This window comes from Chionomys nivalis, chromosome 8 (genome assembly GCF_950005125.1).
Source record: "Chionomys nivalis chromosome 8, mChiNiv1.1, whole genome shotgun sequence".
Taxonomy (NCBI): Eukaryota; Metazoa; Chordata; class Mammalia; order Rodentia; family Cricetidae; genus Chionomys; species Chionomys nivalis.
In genome coordinates this window covers 56090689-56117932 of record NC_080093.1, presented here as the reverse complement: position 1 = coordinate 56117932, position 27244 = coordinate 56090689, and the positions used below count along the sequence as shown (strand labels likewise).

The 27244-nt window shown below is 49.0% G+C and overlaps 1 protein-coding gene and 1 non-coding gene across 10 annotated transcripts; one reads left to right on the top strand and one right to left on the bottom strand.

Annotated features, from left to right (window-relative positions):
* The first annotated feature begins 203 nt into the window (after positions 1-203).
* On the top strand, positions 204-26588 carry Ptdss2 (phosphatidylserine synthase 2). Of its 9 annotated transcripts, XM_057779040.1 has the most exons (12): positions 204-436; positions 4479-4580; positions 13487-13569; positions 17162-17229; positions 21553-21687; positions 22109-22159; positions 22719-22832; positions 22921-23039; positions 24127-24241; positions 24331-24476; positions 24580-24765; positions 25082-26586. In XM_057779040.1, the coding sequence occupies exons 1-12, from the start codon at positions 321-323 to the stop codon at positions 25269-25271; spliced, it is 1425 nt and encodes a 474-aa protein (XP_057635023.1). In that variant the 5' UTR covers positions 204-320; the 3' UTR covers positions 25272-26586. The 9 variants fall into 9 exon arrangements, 6 of the variants coding, with proteins under 6 accessions (XP_057635023.1, XP_057635026.1, XP_057635027.1 ...); XM_057779041.1 differs by lacking the exons at positions 204-436; positions 4479-4580; positions 13487-13569; positions 17162-17229 and adding exons at positions 17823-18091; positions 18193-18290; positions 18446-18520 and having other exon boundaries at positions 25082-26588; XM_057779042.1 differs by lacking the exons at positions 204-436; positions 4479-4580; positions 17162-17229 and having other exon boundaries at positions 25082-26588.
* Positions 18440-18510, bottom strand: Trnaa-agc (transfer RNA alanine (anticodon AGC)). Its single transcript has one exon. It is a non-coding gene; the product is annotated as a tRNA-Ala (tRNA).
* Positions 26589-27244: the final 656 nt, after the last annotated feature.

Sequence of the window (27244 nt, the reverse complement as noted above, 5' to 3'; positions counted from 1 at the left end):
CAACAGTTTAAGCTGATTCTTTCTTTGCGTCCCCAGACATCTGTCTTCGGAACTCTATCAACACCAGCCACTGCCACCTGCTAGAACAGTCTCCCTGCCGGTGGAGCACGCGACCGGTCTCCTAGCAACCGGACCGCGTCCCTCCCAGCTCGCAGCTCAGGACCTAGGCTGCCAGCGCCCAGCATGCCCTGCGGCTCGGCGCGCACTACGCGTCCCACAATGCCTCACGGCCCCGCCCCACTCCCGCGGAGACCCCGCTGGGCGGCAGCGCGACCCCTGCCCGCTGCCTGCAACCTGGCGGGCTGCGCAGGCCGGGCGCCATGCGGAGGGGCGAACGCAGAGTCGCCAGAGGCTCGGGGTCCGGGTCTCCGCTGTTCGACGGTCGCCGCAGCACCGAGTCCGAGGTCTACGACGATGGCACCAACACCTTCTTTTGGTGAGGGACTCCCCGTGTCGTGTCCGGGCTTGGGACAGGCGGTTTGGGTTGGAGTCGGGGACCGTCAAGGCCGGGATTAGTCGGGGGAGTTTCGCACCGGGGCTCACCGGCCGGCAAACGGGTGGAACCCTCCTTCCCCGCGTGGTCATCTGCGTGTGAGATGGCGAGTGCTTTTCTGGTCGGGGGAACCCCGGGATGAGCTCTGGAAGGCCTCGCCACCACACATAAGTAACGTTCCCTCTCTGTTCTTCCCCTGCTTCTCCCCGGTGGTATTGCCTTGAACTGGCCTGATGGGTCTGGCATGTCTGTGTGCTAGGTTTTGCTCATCGCTACCCTTTTCGCTAATTCTGGCCTGCACAATTCAGCCCCTGACAAGTTTTGGGGTCGGGCCGCCTCCTCTGCTTTTAGTGGAGTGAGTGCCGAGGAATTGCAGGTGCTTTGGCTCCTTTGAAGGGCCATGCCACCGCCCTGGCTGACCAGTCGAACGTGTGATCCCATGACCTTGGGCTAACCCTTCACCTTTCCTTATTTGTGAGAAATGACAGAACTCAAAACTCATGCACCAGAGAGAGCCCACTTCATGAGAGAAATGGTTTTGCCCTCTGTGTGTGTGTATTGAGAGACAGGTGTGTGTGTGTGTGTGTGTGTTCGGGACAGGTTTTCTTTGTATAACAGTTCTGGCTGTTCAGGAACTCACTCTGTAAACCAGGCTGGCCTGGACCTTACAGAGATCCACCTGCCTCTGCCTCCCGAGTGTTGTGATTAAAGGCCTGCGCCATGTAAGTTTCCACTCTCATATGCAATACTGGAGTCCCTGGGTGGGTCCTGTAGACGAGTGAGAGCCGAGTGCACAGAGACAGATGCATACCTACTGGTGATGCTAAGTGCAAGTAGCTTTGAGAACACATTTAATCAGCGCGAGAGAAGCATGGTCTGAAAGTGATTGGCTCATTCGGGAGAAGGTGCCATCACACAGATGGGGTTCTCTGAGGGATGCTGTCCTATGCTGGCTTGTATCTCTGCCTCGCAGTGGGAGTGGTACCTGAGGCTCTGGTGAGATACAGCTGAAGTGGCAGGGAAGTGGGTGGCTGTAGGAGATAGTTTTGCATCTGGACCTGATATGATTAGCACCTTCCCCGGTTTGGGGACAGCTTCTGCAAGGGGGTCCCACCAAGGCTTCTCTTCAGTATGATGCCCTCTGGTGACTGTGGAAGCATTAGAAGGGAGAGAAGCGATTCCAGCACTCAGGAGACAGAGGCAGGTGAATCTCTGTGAGTTTGAGGCCTGCTTGGGCTACATAGTGCGTTCCGGGACAACCACAACTACATAGTGAAACCCTGGGAGGGGAGGAGAAAGCATGGGGCAGTTGAAGTTGTGGGTTTGGGGCCAGAGCTAGTGCCAAATGGATTTCTCTGACCTTTGAGGTCCTTTGAACATTGAAATGACCTAAAAGAAGTCAGGCTGTCTTGACCCCATACCTCCTCCTCCTCGACAGGACACATGGTCTTTAACCCCATAACTGACCCCATACCATCTTCATATCCTGCCTGATAGGACATTGGGTTCCTTTTCCCTTGCAGGGAAACGATGCTTGTAAAAATCCCTGGTTTTTGTTTTTATAAACTGTCTTGTCTTCAGGGCCAAGAATTCTTTGTGGCAGGAGTCTACTTTTGGTCCCCTGCTTAAATAAAGGACTCTAATTGGCCTTATATTCATGATGGACTATAAATTACTCAAGTGGATATTTCAACATCATTCTCTATCAGGTAGCTCCCATCATGACTGTTGGGCAGGAGGGAGGCACCACCCTCCCCCAGTGCAGTTGATGGTCATTAATAGAAAATCCTGGAGTGGGTAGCTGGCTTGCCTTTCTTGCTTTATATTCATTTATTCATTCAGTCATTCTTCAGTGTGTATTTTGGAGACCTCTACTGAGTGCCCTTACTATCTTAGGGGATTTGTCAGGAAATTAAACAAGAGCTCAGACTCTAGCACAGTCCTAGAACTTTGTTTATTTAAAAATTTATTTTATTTTCCGTGTGTTGATGTTCTGCCTGCATGTGTGTATGTGTACCATATGTGTGCAGTGCCCCTGGAAGCCAGAGAGGGTATTGGATCCCTTGAGACTAAGAGTCCCAGACTGGTGGATGCTGTATGGGTGTTAGGGATCCAGTATGGGTCCTCTGGAAGAGCGGTTTGTATGTTTTATTTTGTTTTTGTTTTTTTTTTTTTTTAATAAATATTTATTTATTTTATGTGCATTGGTGATTTGCCATGGGTGTTGGGTCCCCTGGAACTGGAATTACAGACAATTGTGAGCTGCCATGTGGTTGCTGGGAATTGAACTCAGGACCTCTGGAAGAGCAGTTAGTGCTCTTAACCGCTGAGCCATCTCTCCAGCCCCCTTGGTTTGGTTTTTTTGAGACAGGGTTTCTCTTGTGTTGCCTGGCTGTCCTGGAACTGCTCTGTAGACCAGGCTGGCCTTGAACTCAGAGATCCACCTGCCTCTGCCTTCCGAGTACTGGAATTAAAGGTGTGAGTCACTACCTCGCAGCAAAGTCGGTGTTCTTAACCTCAGAGCCATCTTTTCAGCCCCCCAGTGACACTTTCTAACCTACTCCCACCAGCCTGGAATCTATGACAATTTGAGCATTGGTGGTCTATGCTTGAATCCTAGAGCCGGGAGCCTCTAGTGAGCCTTCTAGGTGAGGGAGGCGGACCTCACCAGTACATCCACAGTAGTTCTTATTCCTGCAGCTGCAGGCGTGTGTAGGCCGTCACTCACTGTGGCTAGGGCTTGCCTTGGTTTGCCCACATCTAGCAAACATGATTTGGCAATTCTTACCTTTTAACTATGAGATCAATAGGCCAGGAAGGCCAGTGTAACAAGCTAGGAACCTCTTGCAGACCTGGGGCATGCTCTGTCCCTTTCCTGGCAACACCTTCATGTTTCCCTGGTTGGTTCTGGCAGGGCTGCCTCTCTACCCACTCAGCATGAGGAACATGGTCATCTCTTGGGAGGAACAACAACTGGGTATTTTCCACTCACAGCAAGGAACCAGTTTGTCCTCATGCTTGCCCCATGCAGTGACTGAAGTCCCAAGATTTACATAGGTCAGCTCTCATCCTGGGCCTGGTCATGGAACCCGGATTATCCCAGCGTCTGCCCACACTAGGGAGGAGTAGGAGGCACAAAGCTGACATTCTGGAAGGGGAAGGATAACTGCCTCTGGAATCGTGTGTGTGTGTGTGTGTGTGTGTGTGTTGCGCTGGGAGATATACGGTGCATGCAGCAGGGTAGAGTTGCTCCTCGGCAGCCATTGATTGGGTCATTCCTGAAGTCTACCTGCTATGAGTTTGTCTGATGATGCCCTGCCTCTGGGTCCCCCTTTCTGCTTCACTTTTCCCAGGTTAGGGAGGCAAGGTACTTGGTAACTGTGTAAATGAAAGGGTGAAAATTTACCTCAGGGGAAAGGTGTTATTTATTTTATTAAGAGAAATAAAAGATAGTACTCCCAGTCAGGGGATAGTAGCGCACGCTTTCATTCCTGGCACTTGGCGGGTAGAGGCAGGAGTATCTCTGTGAATTTGAGGCCAGCCTGGTCTATGAATAGGGTTCCAGGACTACTCAGAGAAATCCTGTCTTGAAAAACAAAAAACAAAACAAAACAAAAGGTCAAGGACGCCCTCAGCTTATTGGCTACTTCAAAACCTATGAGAAGATCAGTGTACTAGTAAAGTAACCGAGGAGCTGATATCATTTTTAAGGTATATGGAAAAAGCTGGGTAGAGTCTGTCATATGTCAGGCCATAGGCTCAGTCCTCAGTCCTGGAGGGAAAATGGGGGAAAGCCTTCCATGTTTAACTTGTGTTAGTAATGTGACCATATCTACCTGTGCTATAGGCTGTACACTTCAGTCCCTCTGGTACCCATGGGAATGGTCAGTCAGCTCGGGAGTGCAGGTCAGGCCCTCTCCTATGCTGGGTGAGTATTTGGTGACCCTGTCTCTGCTCTGACACTACCTGTGTGTTTTGAATTCAGGCGTGCCCACACCTTAACCGTGCTGTTCATCCTTACCTGTGCACTGGGTTATGTGACTCTCCTGGAAGAAACCCCTCAGGATACAGCCTACAACACCAAGAGGTAACTGCTGAGGTGCAGAGGGTGTGTGTGCTGTGGTGCTCTGGCCAGCCCGGGCTCTAAATTCCCTTGTATGGCAGAGTGACTAGCTTTCACACCTTTCCTTGGAGCTGCAGAGTGTTTCTCGCCCAGGACCCTGGGTACACGTCACCTTTCAAGAGATGGGGCTATTTTGCAGCAGCCTTCAGGGTGATCCCCCTGCTGGTGTGAGTCTGTGGTGGTGTTGGTGCCAGCACTTTCTAAATATTTAAACGAACTATGTAAGAGGCCAGGTGGACATCCGATGACCACCTGTGACCTTGCTTCTCAAGATTCTCCAGAGCAGGCAGGCCACAAGCACTGTCTGTCCTTGCTGTATTGCCAGGTTCTGAGGCCAGTCCCTAGCATGCAGGGACGGTTGCTCCAGAGTGCTGACAGCCTTTTATACTGCCCCCTAATCCTCTAGCGGCCAGTCCCTAGCATGCAGGGACGGTTGCTCCAGAGTACTGACAGCCTTTTATACTGCCCCCTAATCCTCTAGCGGCCAGTCCCTAGCATGCAGGGACGGTTGCTCCAGAGTACTGACAGCCTTTTATACTGCCCCCTAATCCTCTAGCGGCCAGTCCCTAGCATGCAGGGACGGTTGCTCCAGAGTACTGACAGCCCCTCTAATCCTCTAGCCTGGGTATCTGCCCTGGAATGCTGCCTGGCAAGGAAGGTCAGTTACTGTTACTGAACGGGTTCTGTTTGCTCTGGGAGGGCTGGAGGAGACCAGAGAGGATTTAGTAGGGGCAGAGGCACAGGGGGATGTGAAAGGTCTATTGAGATTTCAGTGCCATCTTGGTTGCTTGTGGAACCTCCATGGTCCTAACACTTCCAGGCCAAAATTTTGTTTTTTAAAAATGGAAGTCTTAAGAGACTATAGAGATGGCTCAGTGGTTTAAAACATTGGCTATTTTTCCATAGGACCCAGCTTCTATTCCCAGCATCCACGTGGCAGCTCACAACTGTCTCTAACTCCAATTCCGGAGGATCTGACAGCCTCTCACAGGCATACATTCAGTCTAAAGAACAATCAAGGCTCATAAAATAAATAAATCGTTTTTTTTAAAGAAAATAAAAGAAAAATGGAAGTCTTAGTACTTTGCGATAAGAATTGAATAGAGTCACAGTGAGTATGGTGTGACCATGTGGATGTACTCCTCCCCAGTATCTGCGGGCCTTGTGAGAGTGTCATCACACCAAACAGCTCACCCTCAATGTGGTAGACTCTAGGACATAAGGATACCCAGCCTGTCTGGGATGTAGAGCCACCAACAGTGAACCTTGTAATGGAGCGTATGCCCTTGGGTTCTCGTTGTGAAACATGCCATCAGACTGCTGGACTCACAGGCTTCCGTCTACCTTTCTTGGGCAACACAGGCACCTCTCTCTAGCTGGTTGCCCAGCTGTTCTTAGTCCATTTTCTGTGAGTTACTTTACTGTTCAGTAACTTCAACTCAGAGTCAGCCTCTTAGGAGTTTCCTCATTTTTCCCCCTGAGCTTGGGATGACTTGATTCCAGGCCCACCAGCCCTTCTCTTGTCCATCGTGTCTGGCTGGGTCTATACTGGCACTTTCTGCTCACTGTCATCTACAGGCTTGCCTGTTTCTCCCTCCGTTCTTAGAAAGGCTTCCACTATACTCCTAAGTCCCAAGCTAAGCCTGTAAGCTCAGCATGTTCTTAAGATAGGGTCCTAGGGAGGGAAATGGGAAACGGGGAGCAGTTGGAAATTTTAAGTAAAAAAGAATAAAAAAAAAAAATAGGGTCCTAGCAGAGGGGGCATCTGCAGATATTAGACCCAGGGTATGGAGGCAGTGGACTCTTGGTTGTGCCTACATCTGCTCAGAGGGAATTTTCGAATAGAACTGGTCTTAGCTAGGTATGATTGCTCATACATGTAAACCTAGCACTTGGGAAACAGAGGCAGGAGGATCAGGAGTTAAAGGCCAGTCTTGGTGAGTTCAAGACCGGCCTGGGCTACATGAGACCTTGTCTCAAAAAACAACCAAAAAGGACATGATGGTGCATACCTTTCTGCACTGGGAAACAGAACAGGCAGATCTCTATGAGTTTGAAGCTAGATTGGTGTCCATAGAGAGTTCCAGGACAGCTGTTGCTACATAGTGAGATCCTGTCTCAAAGGGAAAAAAAAGAAGAAAAGAACTGGGTCTGCTGAGTTTCTCTGAATTCACCTGTGTTACCTGGGCATGGAGGCTAGTAAGAAGTCCAAAGAGACGGGACATGGCTACACCTCAGAAGGTGCTCTCCATGGCTGAATGTATGGCTTAGGGGGCCCAGGGTTTAACCCTAAAAGCACAGCCTACTCCTCCAAAAGATTTCTATGTATGAGAAGTAGAATCAGCTAAAGATGCTCAGCTCTGATGTCACTGGAAAAGAATTGCCTCCAAGAAGAGCAAAGCCTTCTCTCCGAAGAGCAGGAACCTGCAAAGGTGTCACCAAGCATCTGCCAGAGCAGTTACAGAGCTGTTGGCCACCCAATGTGTTGGTCTTGTCAATAGCAGGTGATCCAGACCTGGAGAGTCCAAGAGCTCAGACTCCCATGCTTAAGGAGGGTGGCTCTGTGGACCTGTGTGGGTGAGGCCACTCTTCTCAGCACTTACCTCAGGAGAGCTGCCTCACTGCTCCTCAGGGGACACAGGACACCCACTCCTCATGGTCTTTGTCTCCTCTTTCCTCTTTAAGGGCATGAAAGAACTGACCTTTCTGGCCTGTAACTCTTCTGATAGAGCCTACAACCTGAATATGTGGGAGTTTTCTTATGCCCTTAGGATAGGTTTTGTGTGTCAAAAATATTTTTTCATTATGTGTATTTGTTTGCATGTTTTTTTTGTGTTCAAGCATGTACAATACACACATGCATGAATGTCAGAGGACAACCCTTGGGAGTGAATTTTCTCCTTCTACCATGCAGATCCCAGAGGTGGAACTCAAATTGTCAGGCTTAGTGACAAGCGTGTTACCTGCTGAGCCATTTCACCAGCCTTATAGAAAATATTGTATAATTTTTGTGGTGTTGTGGATGGAACTCAGACACTCACATGTGCCAGGCAAGCACTCTTGCTTGCAGAGACACATCCCCAAGACTTACTTACAAATAAAAAATTATTTTTATATATGTGAATGTATGTTTTAGACTAGGTGAGTGTCCTCAGAGGCCAGAAGAGGGTGTCAAATCCCCTGGAGCTACAGACAGTTGTGAGTTGCCTATGGGTGCTGGAATCTGAATCTGGGTCCTCTGTAAGAGCAACAAATGCTCTTAACCACTGAACTGTCTCTCCAGTTCCCCAAGATGTATTTATTTGTTCATTTTTTTATAATTAATTTATTTCTATTTTATGTGCATTGATATTTTGCCTTCATTTTTTTCACCACTATACAAACAAGGATTTTGCCTTCGTACATGTTTGTGGGAGGTGTTAGATTCCCTGGAACTAGAGTCACAGACAGTTGTGAACTGACATGTGGGGGCTGGGAATCACACCCAGGTCCTTTGGAAGAGCAGTCAGCGCTCTTAACCACGGAGTCATCCCTCTAGACCCCCTGCCCCAAATTTACTTTTAACATTTTTCTTTCTTGTTTTTCAAGAAAAGGTTTCTTTGTGTAACCCTGGCTGTCCTGGAACTTGCTCAGTAGACCAGGCTGGACTCGGACTCAGAAATCTGCCTGCCTCTGCCTCTGAGTGTTGCAATGTGCCTGGCTATTTTTAAATATTTTTATTTATTTATTTATTTATTTATTTATTTGGTTTTTCAGGACAGGGTTTCTCTGTGGCTTTGGAGCCTGTCCTGGAACTAGCTCTTGTAGACCAGGCTGGTCTCGAACTCACAGAGATCCGCCTGCCTCTGCCTCCCGAGTGCTGGGATTAAAGGCGTGCGCCACCATCACCCGGCTTTATTTTTAAATATTTTCTAACGATTTAAAATTTTTTATGTGTATATATGTGTGCCTGTGTGAGTTATATGTATATAAGTGCCCAAAAATATTAGAGGCATCGAATCCTTTGGGACAGGAGTTACAGGCAGTTGTGAGCCTTCTAGTGTGGGTGCTGGAGACCGAGCCCAGACCCTCTACAAGAGCAACAGGGTTTCTATCTAACCCTAGCTGTCCTGGAACTTGCTTTGTAGACCAGGCTGGCCTCGAACTCACAGAGATTCACCTACCTCTGCCCCTTTTGGAAAGTCTTTAATTTCAACGTGTGTATTGTTTTTTTTTTTTGTTTTTTTTTTTGGTTTTTCGAGACAGGGTTTCTCTGTGGCTTTGGAGCCTGTCCTGGAACTAGCTCTTGTAGACCAGGCTGGTCTTGAACTCACAGAGATCCGCCTGCCTCTGACTCCCGAGTGGTGGGATTAAAGGCGTGCGCCACCACCGCTCGGCCTTGTATCATTGTTTTTGACATGTGGGAGGAAGGGTCACTGTATTGCCAGTATGGGTTTTTTGGTTTTGGAGTTTTGTTTGTTTTTTGTTTTTTGAGGGGGGTGGTTGTGGATCTCTGGCTGTTCTGGAATTCACTATGTGGACCAGGCTGGTCAAGAACTCACAGAAATCTACTCACCTCTGCCTCCCAAGTATTGGGATTAAAGGTGTGATTTACCATGCTTGGCTGCCAGTCTGTTCTTGAGCTCCAGGGCTCAAGTAATCCTTTTGCTTCAGCTTTCTGAAGAGCCAGGACTCCAGACACAGGCCACTGTATAGCTTTTTTCTTCTCAAATCAACCTTATTGGCCTATAATTTAACGCATTTCTGATAAAGGTGTAGGTTGGTGTGTTGAGCTGCTCACACCTGTGAGCCTGCTGCTGGCCCAGGAGTGGAGTTACTATGTTGCTCTTCTGTGTCTCTCTTCTCTCCATAACAGTGGCTGCGTCTTTGTGGACAGTCAGGACTGCTGTGCTGTGTCATGCAGATTTACCATCTTTGTGGTGATCTGGGGACACCTGAGGTTCTCTCGCCTCAGTTAGCCACGTGTCCATCCCATTTACAGTTTTAAAAATTGTACAACTATAAAGGCGAGGCATGATGGCACACACCTCTTATCTCAGAACTCAGGAGGTTGAAGCAGGAGAATCCTAAGTTCAAGACCAGTCTGGACTGCATAGCAAGATCTTGCCTCTTTTCTCAAACAAAACAAAAACCCACTCACATTTTTAAAAGGGCAGTCACAGTTAAAATGTGTTGATACACATATGTACTCCCAGCTACTCTAGAGGCTGAAGCGTAGATTGATTGAACCCATGAATAGGAGCCCAGCCTGGACAGTATGATAACTGTGTCCTCAGGATAGAGGGCCAGAGCGATGGCTCAACTGTTGAGAATGTGTACTGTTCTTGTGGGGAACCAAGGTCAGTTCTCAGCACCCATGTCTAGTGGCCCATCGCGGTCTGTAACTCTGGCTCCAGCAGATCTAATACCATCCAAGGACCTGCGCTTATGTGCACATTCTCACATACATAAATACACATACATATAATTAAAGTTATAAAAATAAAGCACTCAGAGGGCAGAGACAGGTGGATCTCTGTGAATTCAAGACCACCCTGGTCTACAGAGCAAGTTCTAGAACAGCCAGAGCTGTTACACCGAGAAATTCTATCTCAAAAAACTACCCAACCAAATAAATAAGTAAATCTTGATGGAGAAAGGCTTGAGCAGATACTATATCCAGGAGGAAACAGAGGAAGCAGCGTCTGAAATGGGCAGCACTTGTCACTGTGTCTCAGACACCACCACACACCTCTAGGGAGACGGAAATGTAAAACCCGAAAGGATCTGAGACAGCAGCAGCTCGTTCATTACTAATAGGGATGCAGAGTCTGTCCACATTGGAAAGCAGCTTAGGGAACTAAGATCTTTCTCTTTCAATTTGGTGTGTTTGGGTATTTTGTCTGTGCACCATTTGTGTGTTTGGTGCCCATGACAGATCTCCTGTAACTGAAGTTAAAGATGGTTATAGCTGTCTTATGGGTGCTAGAAATTAAACCCGAGTCCTGGGCAAACATTCAGTGGGTTTTTTTTTGTTTTTTTGTTTTTTTTTTGTTTTGGTTTTGGTGTTGTTTTTTTCTCGAGACAGGGTTTCCCTTAGCTTTGAAGCCTGTCCTGGAAATAATAGCTCTGTAGACCAGGCTGGCCTTGAACTCAGAGACCCTCCTGCCTCTGCCCTCCCAAGTGCTGGGATCAAAGGTGTGCACCACCACCGCCTGGCTTGTTGCTCAGTTTTGACTAAGGCTGTTGCTGTGAGATGACCTGAGAACACCACAGGCTCTTCTGAGTGTCAGACACAGCAGGAACTTCTAGGCTGTTCTTGGGCCTTTTCTGCCCCAGTCTTGGCCTTACAGTGCTCCATGGAGTCTGGGTCTCATACTGAAGAACACCAGAAGCCAAGGTCTGGGTGCTGGGTGTACTTGTAGCCCCTAGCGTAAGGCTAGCTTTAGGCTCTGAGAACAGAGAACAGTGCACGCTTGCCTTCACCACTCTATATCCACACATACAATTACCCTGGTATCTATGGAGTGTTGGTTTTCGGATCCTCCAAAGATGAAGTGTGTGCACTCAAATGCCTTACACACAGTGCCATCGGTGTACAGCCACAGATGTCTCCATTTACTAAAATATACTAGCTAATATGAAATGTGGCTGCCACACACAGAGCTGCTTTAGTGCATGATGGACAATGACAAGGAAAACGTCTGTATGTGTTCAGCATAGATGTGGTTTATTTTCAAGTGTGTTCTTTTTCGGGGTGGAAGGCAGGTCTTTCTTTGTGTAGCCTTGGCTGTCCTGAAACTAGCTCTGTAGACCAGGCTGACCCTTAAACTCAGAAACTCACAGAGATCCGCCTGCCTTTACCTCCTAAGTGCTGGGACCAAAGGTGTGTGCCAAAACAAGGCATGTTTTCTTTAAAAGAAAAAAATGTTTTGGTGGTGCACACCTTTAATCCCTTCACTCAGAGGCAGAGGCAGACAGATCTCCGAGTTTGAAACCAGCCTGGTCTACAGAGCAAATTCCAGGACTACACAAAGAAACCTTGTCTCAAATTAAAAACAATAACAACAACAAACAAAACAAAAACCCAAAAACTTACAACAAAGTCAGTAAAGTGATGTTGGAGCATTACTCAAAGCGCGAAATCTCATGTCCAGGAGTCCACAGTGAGATAATTGATTAAATCGGCAAACAGGAGCAAGGGGCATGGTTCCCATGCAGAAGAATCCCACATGAACGGGCTCTAGCTGAGGAAGCTTTAAGCCCTGCCCCTTTCCTGCTCCTTCCCCAGAGATCAGCGAGGGGTGGAGGACTGCTCTGTTGTAGAGAAGAGCTGTGCTCAGGGCCAGCTTCAGAGTCCTGAGAACAGGTCAGGTTGATAGTGGGGACTACAGTTAGTGCCCAAGGGGCCTTTGCCCCCAGGACGTCCTCCCCAATCCCACAGCCATATTCTTGCTGTGAGGGAAGCAGCAGGGACGTCTTCAAACAGGCTGGACAGTCCTGCACACATCCAGCTCTGTCCGCACCTGAGGAGCCTGCAGAGAGGCAGAGGAGGGTTTTAGAGGGAACTGGAGAAATAGGGTAAAGTGTGCATCTTATTTGGTTAAAAGTCCATTTTTAAAATATAAGCCGAATGTTTTCCTTTTGCGTTACTTCTGCTCAACTAGCATTCTTTCAAGTACTTAGGTACTTCTTACAAGTCATTCACATGGGCCATGGGTGAGTGTGTCGTTGGGGCATACTGATGGCCCCAGATGGATGTGACACAGGCTTGTCTCAGGTAAACAGAGCAGTGGCGTCACCTTGTCATGATCTTTTTTCTGTCCTTTTGGGAATGGGGACTACTTAACTGTCCTTCACTTAATAGTTTATCAGTCTGCACTGGAAGGCAGCTAAGTTGGGCTGTGTCTTACTTGAGGTATCACTTCAAAGTACCTTTTCCAGGTGCCTATCCCATCTGTCTTGCTAGTGCATCTGAGATGGAGCTGTGATTCCTCCCTGCAGAGCTAAATAGTAAGGGCTCTGTTCCTGGCAGCAGTGGTGGAGAGCCAGGGAGGAGACTAATGTAGGAAGTCGCATGTGCCTTAGAGGACTGCAGATGTTCTGCTGTGACTGGGACTCTCACCTGCACGTGGTTGGCAATCAGTACTCAGTTTTCTTGGCTTGTGCCACCTCGATGAGCTAGGGTCTCGGGATACTAAGGACAGTCAGCATAGCACAGGCAAAGCAGGGCAGAACTGGTATCTCTGAACACTAGTCCAAACTAGTCCTTAGCAGGGACCATGGCCTCTTAGCTACATCCTGAACTGAGAGCCTTGGACCTCCTACAGCACAGCCCTGGCCCTGTGGAGTCAGTGCTTCTGCACCTTGTGTCATTTTCAGTGTTTGGTCTACATGTAGACACCATACTTATCTTCTATATTGTACCTCCAAAAGGACGAAATCTCTGGGAAGACCTGTTGGGCCATTAGATAGCCATTAGATCCTGACATTTTCAGGGGTTTTATGAGGTCTAATCATCATGTGTCCAAGTGGAGGAGTGGTGGCACCATAAATGACAAGGAACCTATCACCTGGCCGGGCAGTGGGTGGTGCACACATTTAATCCAAGCACTTGGGAGGCAGAGGCGGGAGGATTTCTGTGAGTTTGAGGCCAACCTGGTTTACAAGAGCTAGTTCCAGGACAGGCTCCAGAGCTACAAAGAAACCCTGTCTCGAAAAACCACCAAAGAAAAGAAAAGAAACCTAGCACGAGGACATCTGAGAGGTGCTGCTTAGGGGACGTTGTGGGTCAGCCTCCTGCCCAACCTGGGTGTCCTCTGGGGTCCCTGCAGCCTCCGACCTAGAAGAAGCTTACGCACACTGAGGGGCTGTTTGTTCTTTATTTGCAGAGGTATTGTGGCCAGTATTTTGGTTTTCTTATGTTTTGGAGTCACACAAGCCAAAGACGGGCCATTTTCCAGACCTCATCCAGGTAACTTGCCATTTCTCCATGTGTGCCATGTATCCCTTCTGTTCTGAGCAGCTGCTTGTTTGTTCTGCTGGATGTGAATGTCCTGTCCTCTTCTGCCAGCTCCTGTGGCTGCTACCTCCATGTCAAGGAGAGCTGACTATACTTCCTTCCACCTGTCCTATGGCCCTCTCACATTCTTCCTGCAGACCAGGGTGCCCTAGGATCACAGGAGGGGCTAGAGACCTCGAGGTAGCCGATGGGTGCTATCTCCATCACCTTTCCCAAGTTCTGACAAATCCATGCATCAGATTGTCCCCTGTGAACCTCAGCTGCAGGTCATAAGCCACCCACTTTTCTCCGCAGTTGGCCAGAGCTCAGACTAGGAGGCACTTGAGGCTACAACTTGGTGTGACTTAAGGGCCTCAGCGTATATTTAGAAACGTTTCTTTTCTGTCTCAATGGGATTATAACTGTTGAAATACAGAAACTATTTTTAGGCATGTAAAAAAATAAACACTTAAATTTGGATGTGTTGTGTATATTTATTTACTTATTTTTGAGGGAGGGTCTCACTATTGCTCAGGCTATTCTCAGATTCCTGGATTCATGGAATTCCCTTGCCTCCCTTCCTGAATACTAGGACCACAAGTGAGTGCTACAACACTGCTGATTTTCCTAGGTTTTGTTTGATTGTGGGTTTTTTGTTGTTTTGTATTTTGTGAATTAGGCAGTCTTGAGATTTTGCCCACATGTCTCTGTGTACTTACCTGATTGTATAACAAACCACTGTAGGAGCAGAGATAAGAGCAGAGATAAGGGATGTTTAGCCCTTAAGGATGGGGCATGTCTGCCAAGGGTAAGTTAGTTATGAGTTGTGAACATGACTCCCCTGTGGCCCAGAAGCTCTGAGCTGGGCCCTTCAGGGATCCCAATAGGCTGTATAATTGCTGCTAGATTACTGAGTCTTCTCGTAGCCCTTAGTAGTCCTCCACCTTCTGAGCCCTTGCCTCAGTAAGGTTTGAAGCAGAGCCACAGAAAAGCAAAATAATTAAAAAGTACCCAATTCGTTTTAGTGGTATGTTTTCTCCTTTGATGACATGTTTAAGTGTGATGTTTTCAGATGTAACTTCTGAAATAAGTCTCTCTGAATGATGACTTGAACTCTACCATACAGTGGGGAAATCAACAAAACCTATAGAATTTTATTTAGCGTTGACATTCTCTATTTTTTTAATTCTAATTATTATTACACATGTATATTTGATTTTTTACTAGAAAGGAAGGATGCTCAGTTTTAGGTGTTAAAGTCATACACATTGCTTTGTTACAATAAAACTGCATGTGTACAAGGAGGTGGGGCTAATTGTTAAGTGCTTGTCCTGTGTTTTGAAGAAGACTGTAAGCCCATCCAGTAAGGCATACTTCCTCGTCTAGGAAGCCACCTCTCAGTGAACATGACAGACAGGAGCATGCTGGACACTGGAAGTGTCTCTGAGACTTGCAGGTCCAGGAGACAAGCCCTGTATCCTGGCAGGCACAAGTCTGAAAGGGTTTAGAGTTTTCAGAGGCACCCACTGACTCTGAGCTAAGTGACTGTTGCTCTGGCTCCCAGTACTTGGATGGATGTTGTTCCTCTCCCTCCTCTTTTTTTTTTTTTTTTTGTCAGGGTCTCACTGTGTAGCTTGGCTGCCCAGAACTTACCTGTAGACCAGTCAGGTCTTCAACTAAGATATCTGCCTGTCTCTCCCAAGTGCTGAGAGATTAAAGGCCTGTGTTGCCATGCTCGAGTCCTCTCCCTCTTAACATGCATGCTCACCTATGAGTTATTTGGAGAGCTCTGCTCTGCCTTTCCTTCCAGTGTAGTTGCTCTGTGTGAACTCCAAGCATTTTACCATTCTTGTCTTACTATGTAGGGAGTCGTTCCTCTGCCATCTCTCACCGCCCACTCACTTTTTGTTAATGTACTGAACTTGGAGTCATCAGAGCCTCCAGTCAAAAGGCTTGTGATGTAGCTAAGTGAGACATCACCAGGTATCACATGGGAGGGAGGCCTTTCTGCAAGACTGTGCCCTCGACCCTACCTCTTGGTCTGCACTTAGGAAGACCCAGTCAAGCTGCCTCAGCTGGAGCCATTATCTGCCTGGCCTCATTAGAGCAGCAAAATGAGGTTTCAGCTGACCTCCCTGGGGAGTTGCTTTATTTGGAAACTTTAATTGGCTGTGAACACCTTGAAACAGGTCCTGGTTCCTTTGAAACAGCCTCCCTCCGTGGTTCAGTTTTTTGTTTTTGTTTTGTCAGTGTGCAGTGCTAGGAGCTGCACCCTGGGCCTCATGCTAGACGAGTGTGCCACCCCTGAGCCGCAGCCCCAGCCCCTTTCCTGGTTCTTCTGTCTGGGGCTGTGTTCAAAGCTAGGGTTCAGATGTCATCCCCAGCACTGCTAAACAGCCTGTGTTCCTGTATATTCCATTTTATATTTAGGTGGACAAGGGACCCTGGCATCAAACCCACCACACCCAGAGGTCGGGGAGTTTGGGGGCAGGGTGTAGAAGCAAGGATTCAGGTAGTTCAGCTTCTGATTTGGGTTCTTCCTTGAAAACAATATGGGAAAGACAGGAAACAGCACTAGCGAACAGATGACGTCCGTTTCAGAGCTGATGAAGCTTACTGTTGGGCTGAGCGGTGGTGGCCACACCTTTAATCCCAGTACTTGGGAGGCAGAGGCAGATGGATCTCTGTGAGTTTGAGGCCAGCCAGCCTGGTCTACAGAGTGATTTCCAGGGTATCCAGGGCTGTTACACAGAGAAACCTTGTCTTGAAAAACTTTAAAAAAAAATCATGTCTGCCTCTTTGAAGAAGGACACCCCCCTCCCCGCTCACTACACAAACTCCAGTGGTGTGGGTCATCTTGCCACCCTCGACTGCCACTGCACCTCTAGTGCCGGTGAAGATTTTCACACAGGCTCTTCCTCCACTTCGTAACCTCCATCTGTGTAACCCGGAGTAACATGAACAAATCCAGTAAGAGCGTCCCACATCGTGTTTCCTATCTGGGTTGGTCATTCTCAACCAAATAGATGGGTCACAGATCCTGAATGCCTGGCACCTCCCTGGCTCTTCAATACCATGGTGTTATTGAGGACGGAGGGTATTTGAATATCAGAAGTCTACTGGTAAGGTTTGTGTTAAAACACCTTCCTAAATGAAGTCTAAACTTTGTACTCATTCATGATTAAAAACTAAACATATTAGAATTACAAGGTTTTCATCCCTAGAAAAAATGTCCAGCAGAACCTAGAGCAGGTCAGCAGCACATACATGCAGCAGCACATACATGCAGCAGCACATACAAGAGTAGGGTGTCGCCACGTCTACCCAGCGTTACAGGCCTCTGCCTCTGTAGTAAGGCAAAATAAAATAAACTCCTCAGGACTGGGATGGAGGATGCATTTCAGAGAGAAGCTTTGTGTGTAAATTTATTTAGGCCTTGTGAAAATTCTACAAAGGACACCTGAGTACCCCCAGAAAAATATTATCTGTGATGAAGACCCTCCTGAGGCTGGGTGGAGCCTAGAGCCCCAAAACAGCCCCTGACATTGCTGTTATCTTGTTGTAGCTTACTGGCGGTTTTGGCTGTGTGTTAGTGTGGTCTACGAGTTGTTTCTCATCTTCATCCTCTTCCAGGTAAGCAGCTTTTCTTGGTTGATAAAGTAGGAATGGATAATAGAGGAGGCCTTGATTGTCAGCCCCAAGTCCTGGCAAGGAGTCAGGCTGGACCAGCACAGGAGGGAGGGCCAGTGTGGAGGGGCTGTCTGAGTGTGGGTCCAGGCACAGGCTGGAGAAGGTAGCTCATCTGATTTCAGGACAGAAAATGTGTAGTTGAGCAGGTTTGCCCTGGCCTGTAGCTGAACAGCTCAGGCTTTCTGAACTTTGGCCTAGCCTGGGACCCACAGAGCTGGTGGGGCTGGCGACTCACCAGGGTGGAGTGGGCTGGAGTGTTTGTTACTTTATGTATTCACTAATGGTTCACTCACTGAACTCTGAGCTTCATGAGTGAGTGGACAGCTTTGTTATTGTGCCATCTGTGGCCGTTATCAGGGCCGAGTCCCTGTGCGTGTATTGACATCCTAGTAAGACCAAAGCAGCTCCATCTCCTGAAAACCCGCTCAAAGCCCTCGATAGTCTCTGTTCTGTCCTACAGTTACCTGCCATCTGTCACGATCTGTCTCAGAACAGCCCATGAGTGGAGCTAGCCAGAGCTTATCGTCCTTCTGAGGTCCACCCAGCTGTATCGTCAGCTGAGAGACACTTCAACAGAGCCGAGAGGCACTTGGTTTCCCGTTTGGAGCTGCTGTGACTCACGCTGCTCTCTTGTACGGACACAGATTTCCGTGTCTGTCCTCAACAGGCCATAGTGGTCTCGCTGATCACCTCACACATGTGCCCTCAGCGGTTTGAGGATCCAGCAGGCTGCCTTCCAGCATGGCTGTGCCATCTTGCACCCCACCAGCACTGACTTGCTGTTGCTTTCCCTCACTTCTGTTGTGTGAGTGCTCCGAGGTGGAGTTGCTGCTGGCAAATGGAGTTATATCCTAATGGGTATACGGTGGCATTTCTTGGTTTTGTGTTTTGTATTTTTTCTGCCAGGGGTCCACTTGAAAACACCACAGCACACCTGGGTTCACATCGTCTGGGCTCCTCAGGCCGACCTTGCTTCTCATGGGCTGACAGCTCTGCAGAGGCTGGTGGGTGTATGGTTGGTCAGGTGGCAATGTAGTCTTCCGCACTTTGATCTTCTCTTTCAAGATTGTGTCATCTGATCTATATTTCCAAACGAGTGATAGAATCCATTTCTGGCTATGTAAAAGAGCCCATGAGATTTCTTTTTCTTTCTTTGCAGTGCTGGGGATGGAACCCAGGCCTCCTGCATGCTAGGCAAGCGCTCTACTACTGAGCCACACCCCAGCCCTAGCAGGTGAGATGTTGACAGGGGTTGCATTGATCAGTTTAGAATACTGCCACCCCGACGTTAAGTCTTGAGATCCATGAGCATGGGGTCTTTTTCCATTATTTAGGTCCTTAATTTTTTTTTCCTCCTATGTTTTATAGTTTTATTGCTGTAAGTTTTGTGCTTCCTTTGTTAAACTATTCCTGAGGATTTTACTCACTTTCATGCCTTACTAAGTGGAATTGTTTTCTCAGTTTTGTTTTGGACTTCTTGTTAATGGTGTGTAGAAATACAGTTTATTTTCATGTTGGTTTGTGCACTGATCTTGCTAAACATCAAATCCTACAGAAGTACAGGATTTGATGTTTTCTAGTTCCTGCCATCTGCCTTTTTCCTAGGGCCCTGTTCCTTTCCTAAAGGATGGAGAATAGTCTTAAGAGACTGTAATCTTGGAGTGGGGTTTGCTGGTCAGGTGTCCTGGTAGTTGGCTACAGATAGCAGCTCCATTTATGTTGGCCATGTGTGTAACACTTGTTTGCTGTCTGGGGCTTTCTATTTGTCACTCTTGCCTGACTCCTGTAGCAGGGCCTTCCAGAAATGTATTGAGTGCAAACATGGACCTCCTTTACTGTTTCTTGATCTTAGCGGAGTATCTACCTTTCTGTCCTGAGTGTGCTGAGAAGCTCTGACTTTTCCTAGAAGCCCTCACCAAGTAAAAGCAGTTCAGATGTAACTGGTTGAGTATATTATTTGATTTTAGGATATTAGATTTTCTCAAATGTGTTTTCTACATTAAGTGAGATGATTATGTGTTTTCCTTTATTGATGATGGCATTTATATTAATTTTTTAAAGATTTATTTATTATTACATGAACAGTGTTCTGCCTGCTTATATGCCCGTGCACCAGAAGAGGGCACCAGATCTCATAGATGGCTGTGAACCACCATGTGGTTGTTGGGAATTGAACTCAGGATCTCTGGAAGAGCAGCCAGTGCTCTTAACCTCTGAGCCAGTTTCCTAGTCCTATGTTGATTAATTTTTAAAATGTGTTTTATTTGGGGTGTTCTGTTCTGCTTTGTTTTTGAGACAAGGTCTTGTCATGTAGCCCAGGCTGGCCCAAGCTTCCAGTAGTCCTGCTTGTATTTCCCAAGTGCTTTGATCACAGGCATTTACCACCATACTTGGCATGATTTTCTTACTGGAACCTATGATGTGTTCCTGAGATGACCCTGTCTGTAGTGTAGATTCATCCTCCGTCGTATTTTGCCTAGGATCTTTGCATCTGTATTCATGAGACACATGTCTTTGATTTCCTGGAACTGTATTTTTCTTTTCTGGCTTTGTCATCATAGTTAGTTAGAATTTGTCTGATGTATATTTCAGGATTTGAGCGGGGTTAAGATATATGCCGTCTGCCAACAGGGCTTCTGCAGGTGAAACTGACCTGATCACTGATATGCAGCACCACCAGTGTCCCTCCTTATGGTGCCCTTTACAGCATGTTTCTACTCCCTAGAAGGAAGTTTCTGTGTGCTGTCCACGTGGGAGGAGGAGCCAGGACTTGAGCTCTGCAACCTTAGGGTGTGTGTGTGTGTGTGTGTGTGTGTGTGTGTGTGTGTACTTGAGCTCCACTACCTCGGGTGTGTGTGTGTGTGTATGTCTGTGTGTGTGGACTTGAGCTCTACTACCTCGGGTGTGCGTGTGTGTGTGTGTGTATGTGTATGTATGTGTGTACTTGAGCTCCACTACCTCGGGTGTGTGTGTGTGTGTGTGTGTGTGTGTGTGTGTTATTGGGATTCCTCTTAGGAAAACCTGTCTCTTTTCTACCATATGTTAAGTATCTAATAATTTTTTTGTGATCGTGTGACTTTGTTTTAGGTTGTGGTCAAATACTGCTTTTAAGTTTTTACTGAAGTTCTTTAGGCCATAGGCAGCTGTCATTTGGTTTCTATCTTGTTTGACACACCCCCTTCTTTTGTGGTTCTTAGTGTTTTGTTTGTTGAGGCCTTTTCTAACTCATACCATAGGATGCTCCAGTTATGTGCACCCCTCCCTGATCCTTGGAATCGGCCCTTTCCCTGGAAGCCCTGTTCCTTTCCTGGAGGATGGAGGACAGTCTTAAGAGAGTGCAATCTGGGAACTGGGTTTGCTGGTCACACGCCCAGTTCTTGGCTGCTGTCTGTGTAATTTGTGTAACACTTTACTGTGATCACATCAGTTTTAGTACTCTATCTTGAAGGTCCTTCTGCAGCCTGGCTACTTCCTGCCCATCCTACCCTCTAAAAGAGTGCCATGGGGTCATAGGATTTTTGCATGTTGATCAGGGGCAGCGGGTATTTTGAAGGTGTTTTGAACCTAGAAACAGGTACCCCTTGATTCTGAACTTCTGCCAAGCCCACAACTCACCTTTTGTGACTTCGTTTGAGGCCTCAGGGCCTACGCTAGAAGGTGGTTTCAGGAACATTCCTGCCTTAGCATGTCCTCAAGTCTTGCTAGTTTTCAGGGCACACGACATTAGCAAGGTGGCCATCTGCGAAGTCTCTGCACCAGGGACAGGTGAACTCAGACTTTGAGATCAGGGGCTAGACTGTCAGCTGGCCATTCTGTTCCCGTTTACTCTCCTGTCTGTGGTGTGCTTTCACTTCTGTCTCCTATGCTGGCCTCCCCTTTGTCCTAGCTGGTGGTTTGCTCCAGTACCCCTCCTCTTTTGTGTCTAGAAGTGCTTCCTTCACCGAGGGGACAGAACTCTTATCAACTGCTGCAGGTCCAGAGATGGGGTTGTGTCTGACAGAGTGGCCTGGGCATGGCCTGGACTGTGGAAAGGCAGCAGTGCAGGGCTGTCTCTCCTGCGTAGGGATCTGGTCCTGTATCCGCTGGAGACAGTGTTGTAGGGCTGGCATTTGTGCCTTGATGGCTCCCCGGGACTCGAGGTGCTCTAGCTGGAGTGGAAGGGCTGTTGTCCCTCTGACATGCTGACCAAGATAGAGATCACATCACAGACTCCTCCATCCAGGCTGCCCTGCTAAGCCTGACCACACTAATGACTCTGCTTTGCAGACAGTCCATGATGGCCGGCAGTTTCTGAAGTATGTGGATCCCAGGCTGGGAGTTCCATTGCCAGAGAGGGACTACGGGGGCAACTGCCTCGTCTATGATGCTGACAACAAGACTGACCCCTTCCACAACATCTGGGTAGGGTGTTCCCCTCAACTGCAGGGCTTCAGTAGCCCCAGGACTGTTCTTTACTGTATGGGGTCAGGCAGGGTACTGTCCACCTTCCTGCTTTTCCTCAGGTTCCTTCGGGGCACTGTGGTGTGACTCTGCACATGGGGTACAGGCATCTAACATGAGCAGGCCCACGGGCCTGTTCTCTGTTACCAGCGTGGTCTAAAGGTGTCCACACACCAACATCCTTGCCAGACTCTGACTTGGCATCACCAGTCTGGATGCTTGGGCGAGGGAGGGGAAGGGAACGACCCTGGGCCTTTGCACAGCTTGAAGTTGTGCGGTCTCTGGAAACTTGCCCAAGATACCGTAGGGGAGGAGACGGCCTGTGGGAGGGACTGCCGGAGGTGGGTGCTGGGCCTGAGGGTCGCATTCTTGTTACCTACAGGACAAGCTGGATGGCTTTGTTCCTGCACACTTCATTGGATGGTATCTGAAGGTAGGGATATCTAGCTGGCCTGACACACTGCTTCTCTCTAGTCCCCCTTCCTCCGTGTTCTAGGCCATTTGGGGCCACAGTAGACCTGAGTGGTAGGTGGGCGCGCCCTGGTGAGGAGGCACAGCTGTCCTGGAGAATATGTGCAATCCCAGAAGCGTCACGGTTTCTCAGCAGGATTCAGGTGCTAGTGCTGGCCCTGCTGCTCTGGTCTGTGCCCTGTCCCAGCACTGGCCAGTTAGGAAAAGGGAATGAGGAAAAGGGGCAAGGCAGAAAGCCCACGTCAGCCTGGGTTCCTGGTGTACCCCATGATAGTGCTGCCTGTCGGCCATACACACAGCCTGAATCAGGCCTTCTGTCAGAGCTCAGTGCCAAACTTCTGGGTCCCTCCTTTTTGACTGGCAATCTTAATGTTAGAAAGGCGGCTGCCCATCTAGTGCACATACCAGGGACCTACTGGGCTGGGAGCTGGAGGCAGGAGGCTGGGATTGTTTGTTTGAAGGGCACAGTCTGTAGGGAGTGGATGGCAGAGCCTGATGGGGTGCTCTCTGGCACCTCACAGACCCTCATGATCCGTGACTGGTGGATGTGTATGATCATCAGCGTGATGTTCGAGTTCCTGGAGTACAGCCTGGAGCACCAGCTGCCCAACTTCAGCGAATGCTGGTGGGACCATGTAGGTGCAGCGGGCAAGGCGCAGCCGGGGTGGGCCTGGTCCTGTCGTCGCAGGCCCGGTGGCTAACACCTCTCCTTTCCTGACCCAGTGGATCATGGACGTCCTCATCTGCAACGGGCTGGGCATCTACTGTGGCATGAAGACCCTCGAGTGGCTGTCCTTGAAGACATATAAGTGGCAGGGCCTCTGGAACATTCCAACCTACAAGTACATCTTGGGAGTCGTAGAGGGAACCACAGGCATTGGGCCCCCAAGCACAAGGCCTTGCTGCTCAGGAGGGTGGCAAGCAAGATGGGCCTTTGTCCTTCAGACCTTAGAGTGGTAGAGAGTCAACGCCTATCTGACTCCTCCATGTAGCCCCCTCGCCTGCTTCTCTCAAGAGGCTGTGGGCCTGTTTGGTCTATGTTTCATACAGTGCAGGTTAGCCTCCAACGTGCTGTGTCATCTAGGGTGACTCTTGCCCCCACCTTCCAACTCTAGGAGCACTAGTGTGTAACCCTATACTCAGTTTCTCTGCTAAGAAAAAAATGGTACCAGAAGTGGTGGTATACACCCACAGATTCCACAGCTGCGGAAGCTGATGCAGGAGAGTTCTTTGAGCGCAGAGGTTTGAGGCTAGTCTAGGTGATTCAGTTTTGAGACTCTCAAAACCAAGAAAAAGTGGGGGCTGAGGATGTAACTCGGCTCATTTAGTAGAGTGCTAGCCTCCCATTCTCGAAGCCCTTGGTTCAATTCCTGAAACCACATGAACCAAATGTATTGTGATCCCAGCACTTGGGCGGTAAAGGCAGAGCAGGAGTTCACAGTCATCCATGGGTATATAGTGAGTTTGAGGCTCGCTAGTCTTAGCTACATGAAACCTAGTTTCAAAAACTAAAAATTAGCCAGGCCCAGTGGCACACACCTTTAGTCCCAGGAAACCAGCCTAGTAAGTCCTTGTCTCAGCAACAAAGGCAAGGTGGTGCACACCTTTAACCCAGCACTTGGGGGGCAGAGGCGGGTAGCCAGAGCTACACAATAGAGAGACCCTGTCACACAAAAGAAAAGGGCTGGCGGAACTCGGCAAGAGGATCGCCCTGGTCCCTGGCACCACAAAAACAAAACCTGGGACAATAAGGAATGAGGTTCCCCTCCTGTCTCGGTGCCTCGAGCATGTGAATAGGCCCCTCTGAGTGGCTGTGTGTGACTGTGAACAGGACAGAGCCTTGTGTCTGCTGAGGAGGGCAGTAAACACTGGCTCACAGGTTCTCTGGCCTGGCCATTGCCCTCAGGCTCCTGGCTTTCTGGTTCCCAGGGGCAAGATGAAGAGGATTGCCTTTCAGTTCACGCCCTACAGCTGGGTACGCTTTGAGTGGAAGCCCGCCTCCAGCCTGCACCGCTGGCTGGCCGTGTGTGGTATCATCTTGGTGGTAAGTCCCAGCAGCCTGGTGACTGTGTATCCACACACCACCAATGGTTAGTTCTCAGACTGACGAACTGACCTTCTCCCATCCCCTAGTTCCTGCTGGCAGAACTGAACACATTCTACTTGAAGTTTGTGCTATGGATGCCCCCTGAACACTACCTGGTCCTCCTGCGGCTGGTCTTCTTCGTGAACGTGGGTGGTGTGGCCATGCGTGAGATCTATGACTTCATGGATGAACTGTGAGGGCCGTCCATAAGGCCTAGGGGGTGGGAGGCCGGAGCCTGGGAGCCCCAAGGGCATTTGGGGTTCTGAGCAAGCAAGGTAGCTGCTGCCTCTCTGCAGGAAGCCCCACAGGAAGCTGGGCCAGCAGGCCTGGCTGGTGGCAGCCATCACAGTCACAGAGCTGCTCATCGTGGTGAAGTATGACCCGCACACACTCACCCTGTCACTGCCCTTCTACATCTCCCAGTGCTGGACTCTTGGCTCCATCCTGGTGCTTACGTGGACTGTCTGGCGCTTCTTCCTGCGGTGAGTGGGGATGGGACCCCAAGCCATCAGGTTTTACTATGAATGATGTCTGCCCCCCTTTGGTTGAATCCAGACAGGGCTCCATCCATTCCCCACCCTTGTCTTGTGGCTCTACCTGCCTTTGCCCCTGTCCTCTCTCTGAGTCGCTGCAACTCTGCCTTGCCTGTAGCTAGCACTCCAGCTTACCCTCTACCCAGCCATTCCTGCAACTGTAGCAGATGGAGCCTCTTGCAGAGCAAAGGTGTCCAGGTGTCTGTGGGTATGTGCTGGGGACTGCTGCACGGGTAGGTGGTGAGGTGGCTCTGCTGCCCCACAGGGACATCACCATGAGGTACAAGGAGACCCGGCGACAGAAGCAGCAGAGTCACCAGGGCAGAGCCGTCAACAATGGGGATGGGCACCCAGGGCCAGATGATGACCTGCTAGGGACTGGGACTGCAGAGGAAGAGGGGACCACCAGTGACAGTGTACCTGCTGAGAAGGAGGGGGCCTCAGCCGCCTCATGATCCTCTCCGTCTTCACTGGCCTTGTGCCATAGGGCTGTCCCATTTCTCCCATCCTTATGCTCCCTGCTTCAGAGGAGGGGGGCCCATCCCCACTCCGCCAGGGGCACCTGAGTGTACTTGTTTGTGTGCAGGTAGGTGTGTGCACATATTGGCTCCTGACACTTCTCCAGGGCTGTGAGCTGACCAGTGAGCCTGGAGCATGCTCTAGAGCAAGGGTCCTGCCCTGTCCTTCTACCTGGTCAGCGAAGGCCCTGACCCATGGTCTCCCTCATGCTCAGTCTCACCACAGACCAGAAGAGGCATCTTGTACTCTTTCTCTACCCTCTGTGGGGTAGGCAGAAGCCCCATGAGACCCTGTGGCCCCATCCAACTTGAAGCAGCAGAAGTGAAGGCTGTGACAACACTAAGGTGGCTGCACAGTGGTAGATCTGGAGTCAGTACTGAGACAACAGCTTTGGGGCCTTCGTTTAAGGACTCTAAGATGGGTGGTATGTCCACGGAGGGAGGTCATCAGATTGACCCCTTGAGGGGTATCAAGTCAGAGAATCCAACTTGGAGACCTGTACCCCAGGTGCTAGGGTTGTGTTGTCACCATGGCTCCCTGAGTCTAGTTGCACTCGTGAGCAAACAGAACAAATAAAGCGATGGCGAAGGTGCAGAGCCTCCGGCTGCCTTCTCTGCCCCGTGAGAAGGGACTGCTACATCCATTTGGAGTTGAGTGTGTGTGCAGAATGTAGTTCTCACAGGGCTTCAAGGGCCGTGGGATACACCTCTCCAAGGACAGGCATAGCTGCTCACAAGACACATGTCCTGGGCAACTACCCCATGACTCCCACATTGTCTCACTGGGGGGTGGGGCAGTGATCACTGAGGATCGTGGGAGATGACTATAAACTTTACAGCTGCAGCCATTGGGAATGCAAAGACAAACCACCTGTCTCTGACAAGTCCAGTCGTCCCACACATGCGGATGTGCAAGTCTTGTCTCAGTCTTCTCAGGCAACATGTTTCTTGGGATTTTTGAGACCAGGTTTTGCTGCATAGTTTAGACTGCCACAGAACTCCATATGTCCCAGGCTAGCCTCAAATTCTTGCCAGTCCTCCTGCTTCAGACTCCCAGAATTAAAGGTTTGTGCCTCTATGCCTGACTAAAAAATTTTAAAAAATATTTACTTATTCTTATTTTTAATTATATTTGTGGGTAAAATTACACAGGAGGCCAGAAGAGGGCATCCCCAGGAACTGGAGTTAGAGGTGGTTGTTAGTTCCCATCCCTCCAGCCCCACTTTCTTACTGCTAGGAGCACTGCTAGCGTGAGCAAGGTGGTACAAACTGATTTTGTTTTGTTTGTGTATCTGATAGAACAATTGTTTTTTTTTGGGGGGGGGGTTTGAGACAGGGTTTCTCTGTGCCTTTGGAGCCTGTCCTGGAACTAGCTCTTGTAGACCAGGCTGGTCTCGAACTCACAGAGATCCACCTGCCTCTGCCTCCCGAGTGCTGGGATTAAAGGCGTGCGCCACCATCGCCCAGCTGATAGAACAATTGTTGAGTCATCCCATAGCTCCATCTTTTTTTTTTTAAGAGATTTATTTATTTATTAAGCATACAATGTATTGCTGGCAAGGAAGGCACCAGATCTCACTACAGATGGTTGTGAGCCACCATGTGGTTGCTGGGAATTGAACTTGGGACCTCTGGAACAGCAGCCAGTGCTCTTACCCTTTGAGCCATCGCTCCAGCCCCACCCCCCCATAACTCCATCTTTAACTTTTTGTTTTGCTTTATCTTTTTGAGGCAAGGTTTCTCTCTGTAGCCCTGACTGTCCTGAAACTTGCTCTGTGGTCCAGACTGGCCTCAAATTCAGAGATCTGCCTGCCTCTGACTCCCAAGTGTTGGGATTAAAGGTGTGCGCCACTACTGCTCGGCAAATTTTTTTAGAGATTTACTTTATAAGTATGAGGAGCATTTTGTCT

What these genes read in the sequence shown, in the direction of transcription:
- Ptdss2 (XM_057779040.1), top strand. Translation starts at nt 321, where the DNA reads ATGCGGAGGGGCGAACGCAGAGTCGCCAGAGGCTCGGGGTCCGGGTCT. An exon ending in ATTTTCCAGACCTCATCCAG is followed by an intron (nt 13,570 to 17,161) that starts GTAACTTGCCAT and finishes ATCTTGTTGTAG; the next exon opens with CTTACTGGCGGTTTTGGCTG. An exon ending in TATGACTTCATGGATGAACT is followed by an intron (nt 24,477 to 24,579) that starts GTGAGGGCCGTC and finishes GCCTCTCTGCAG; the next exon opens with GAAGCCCCACAGGAAGCTGG.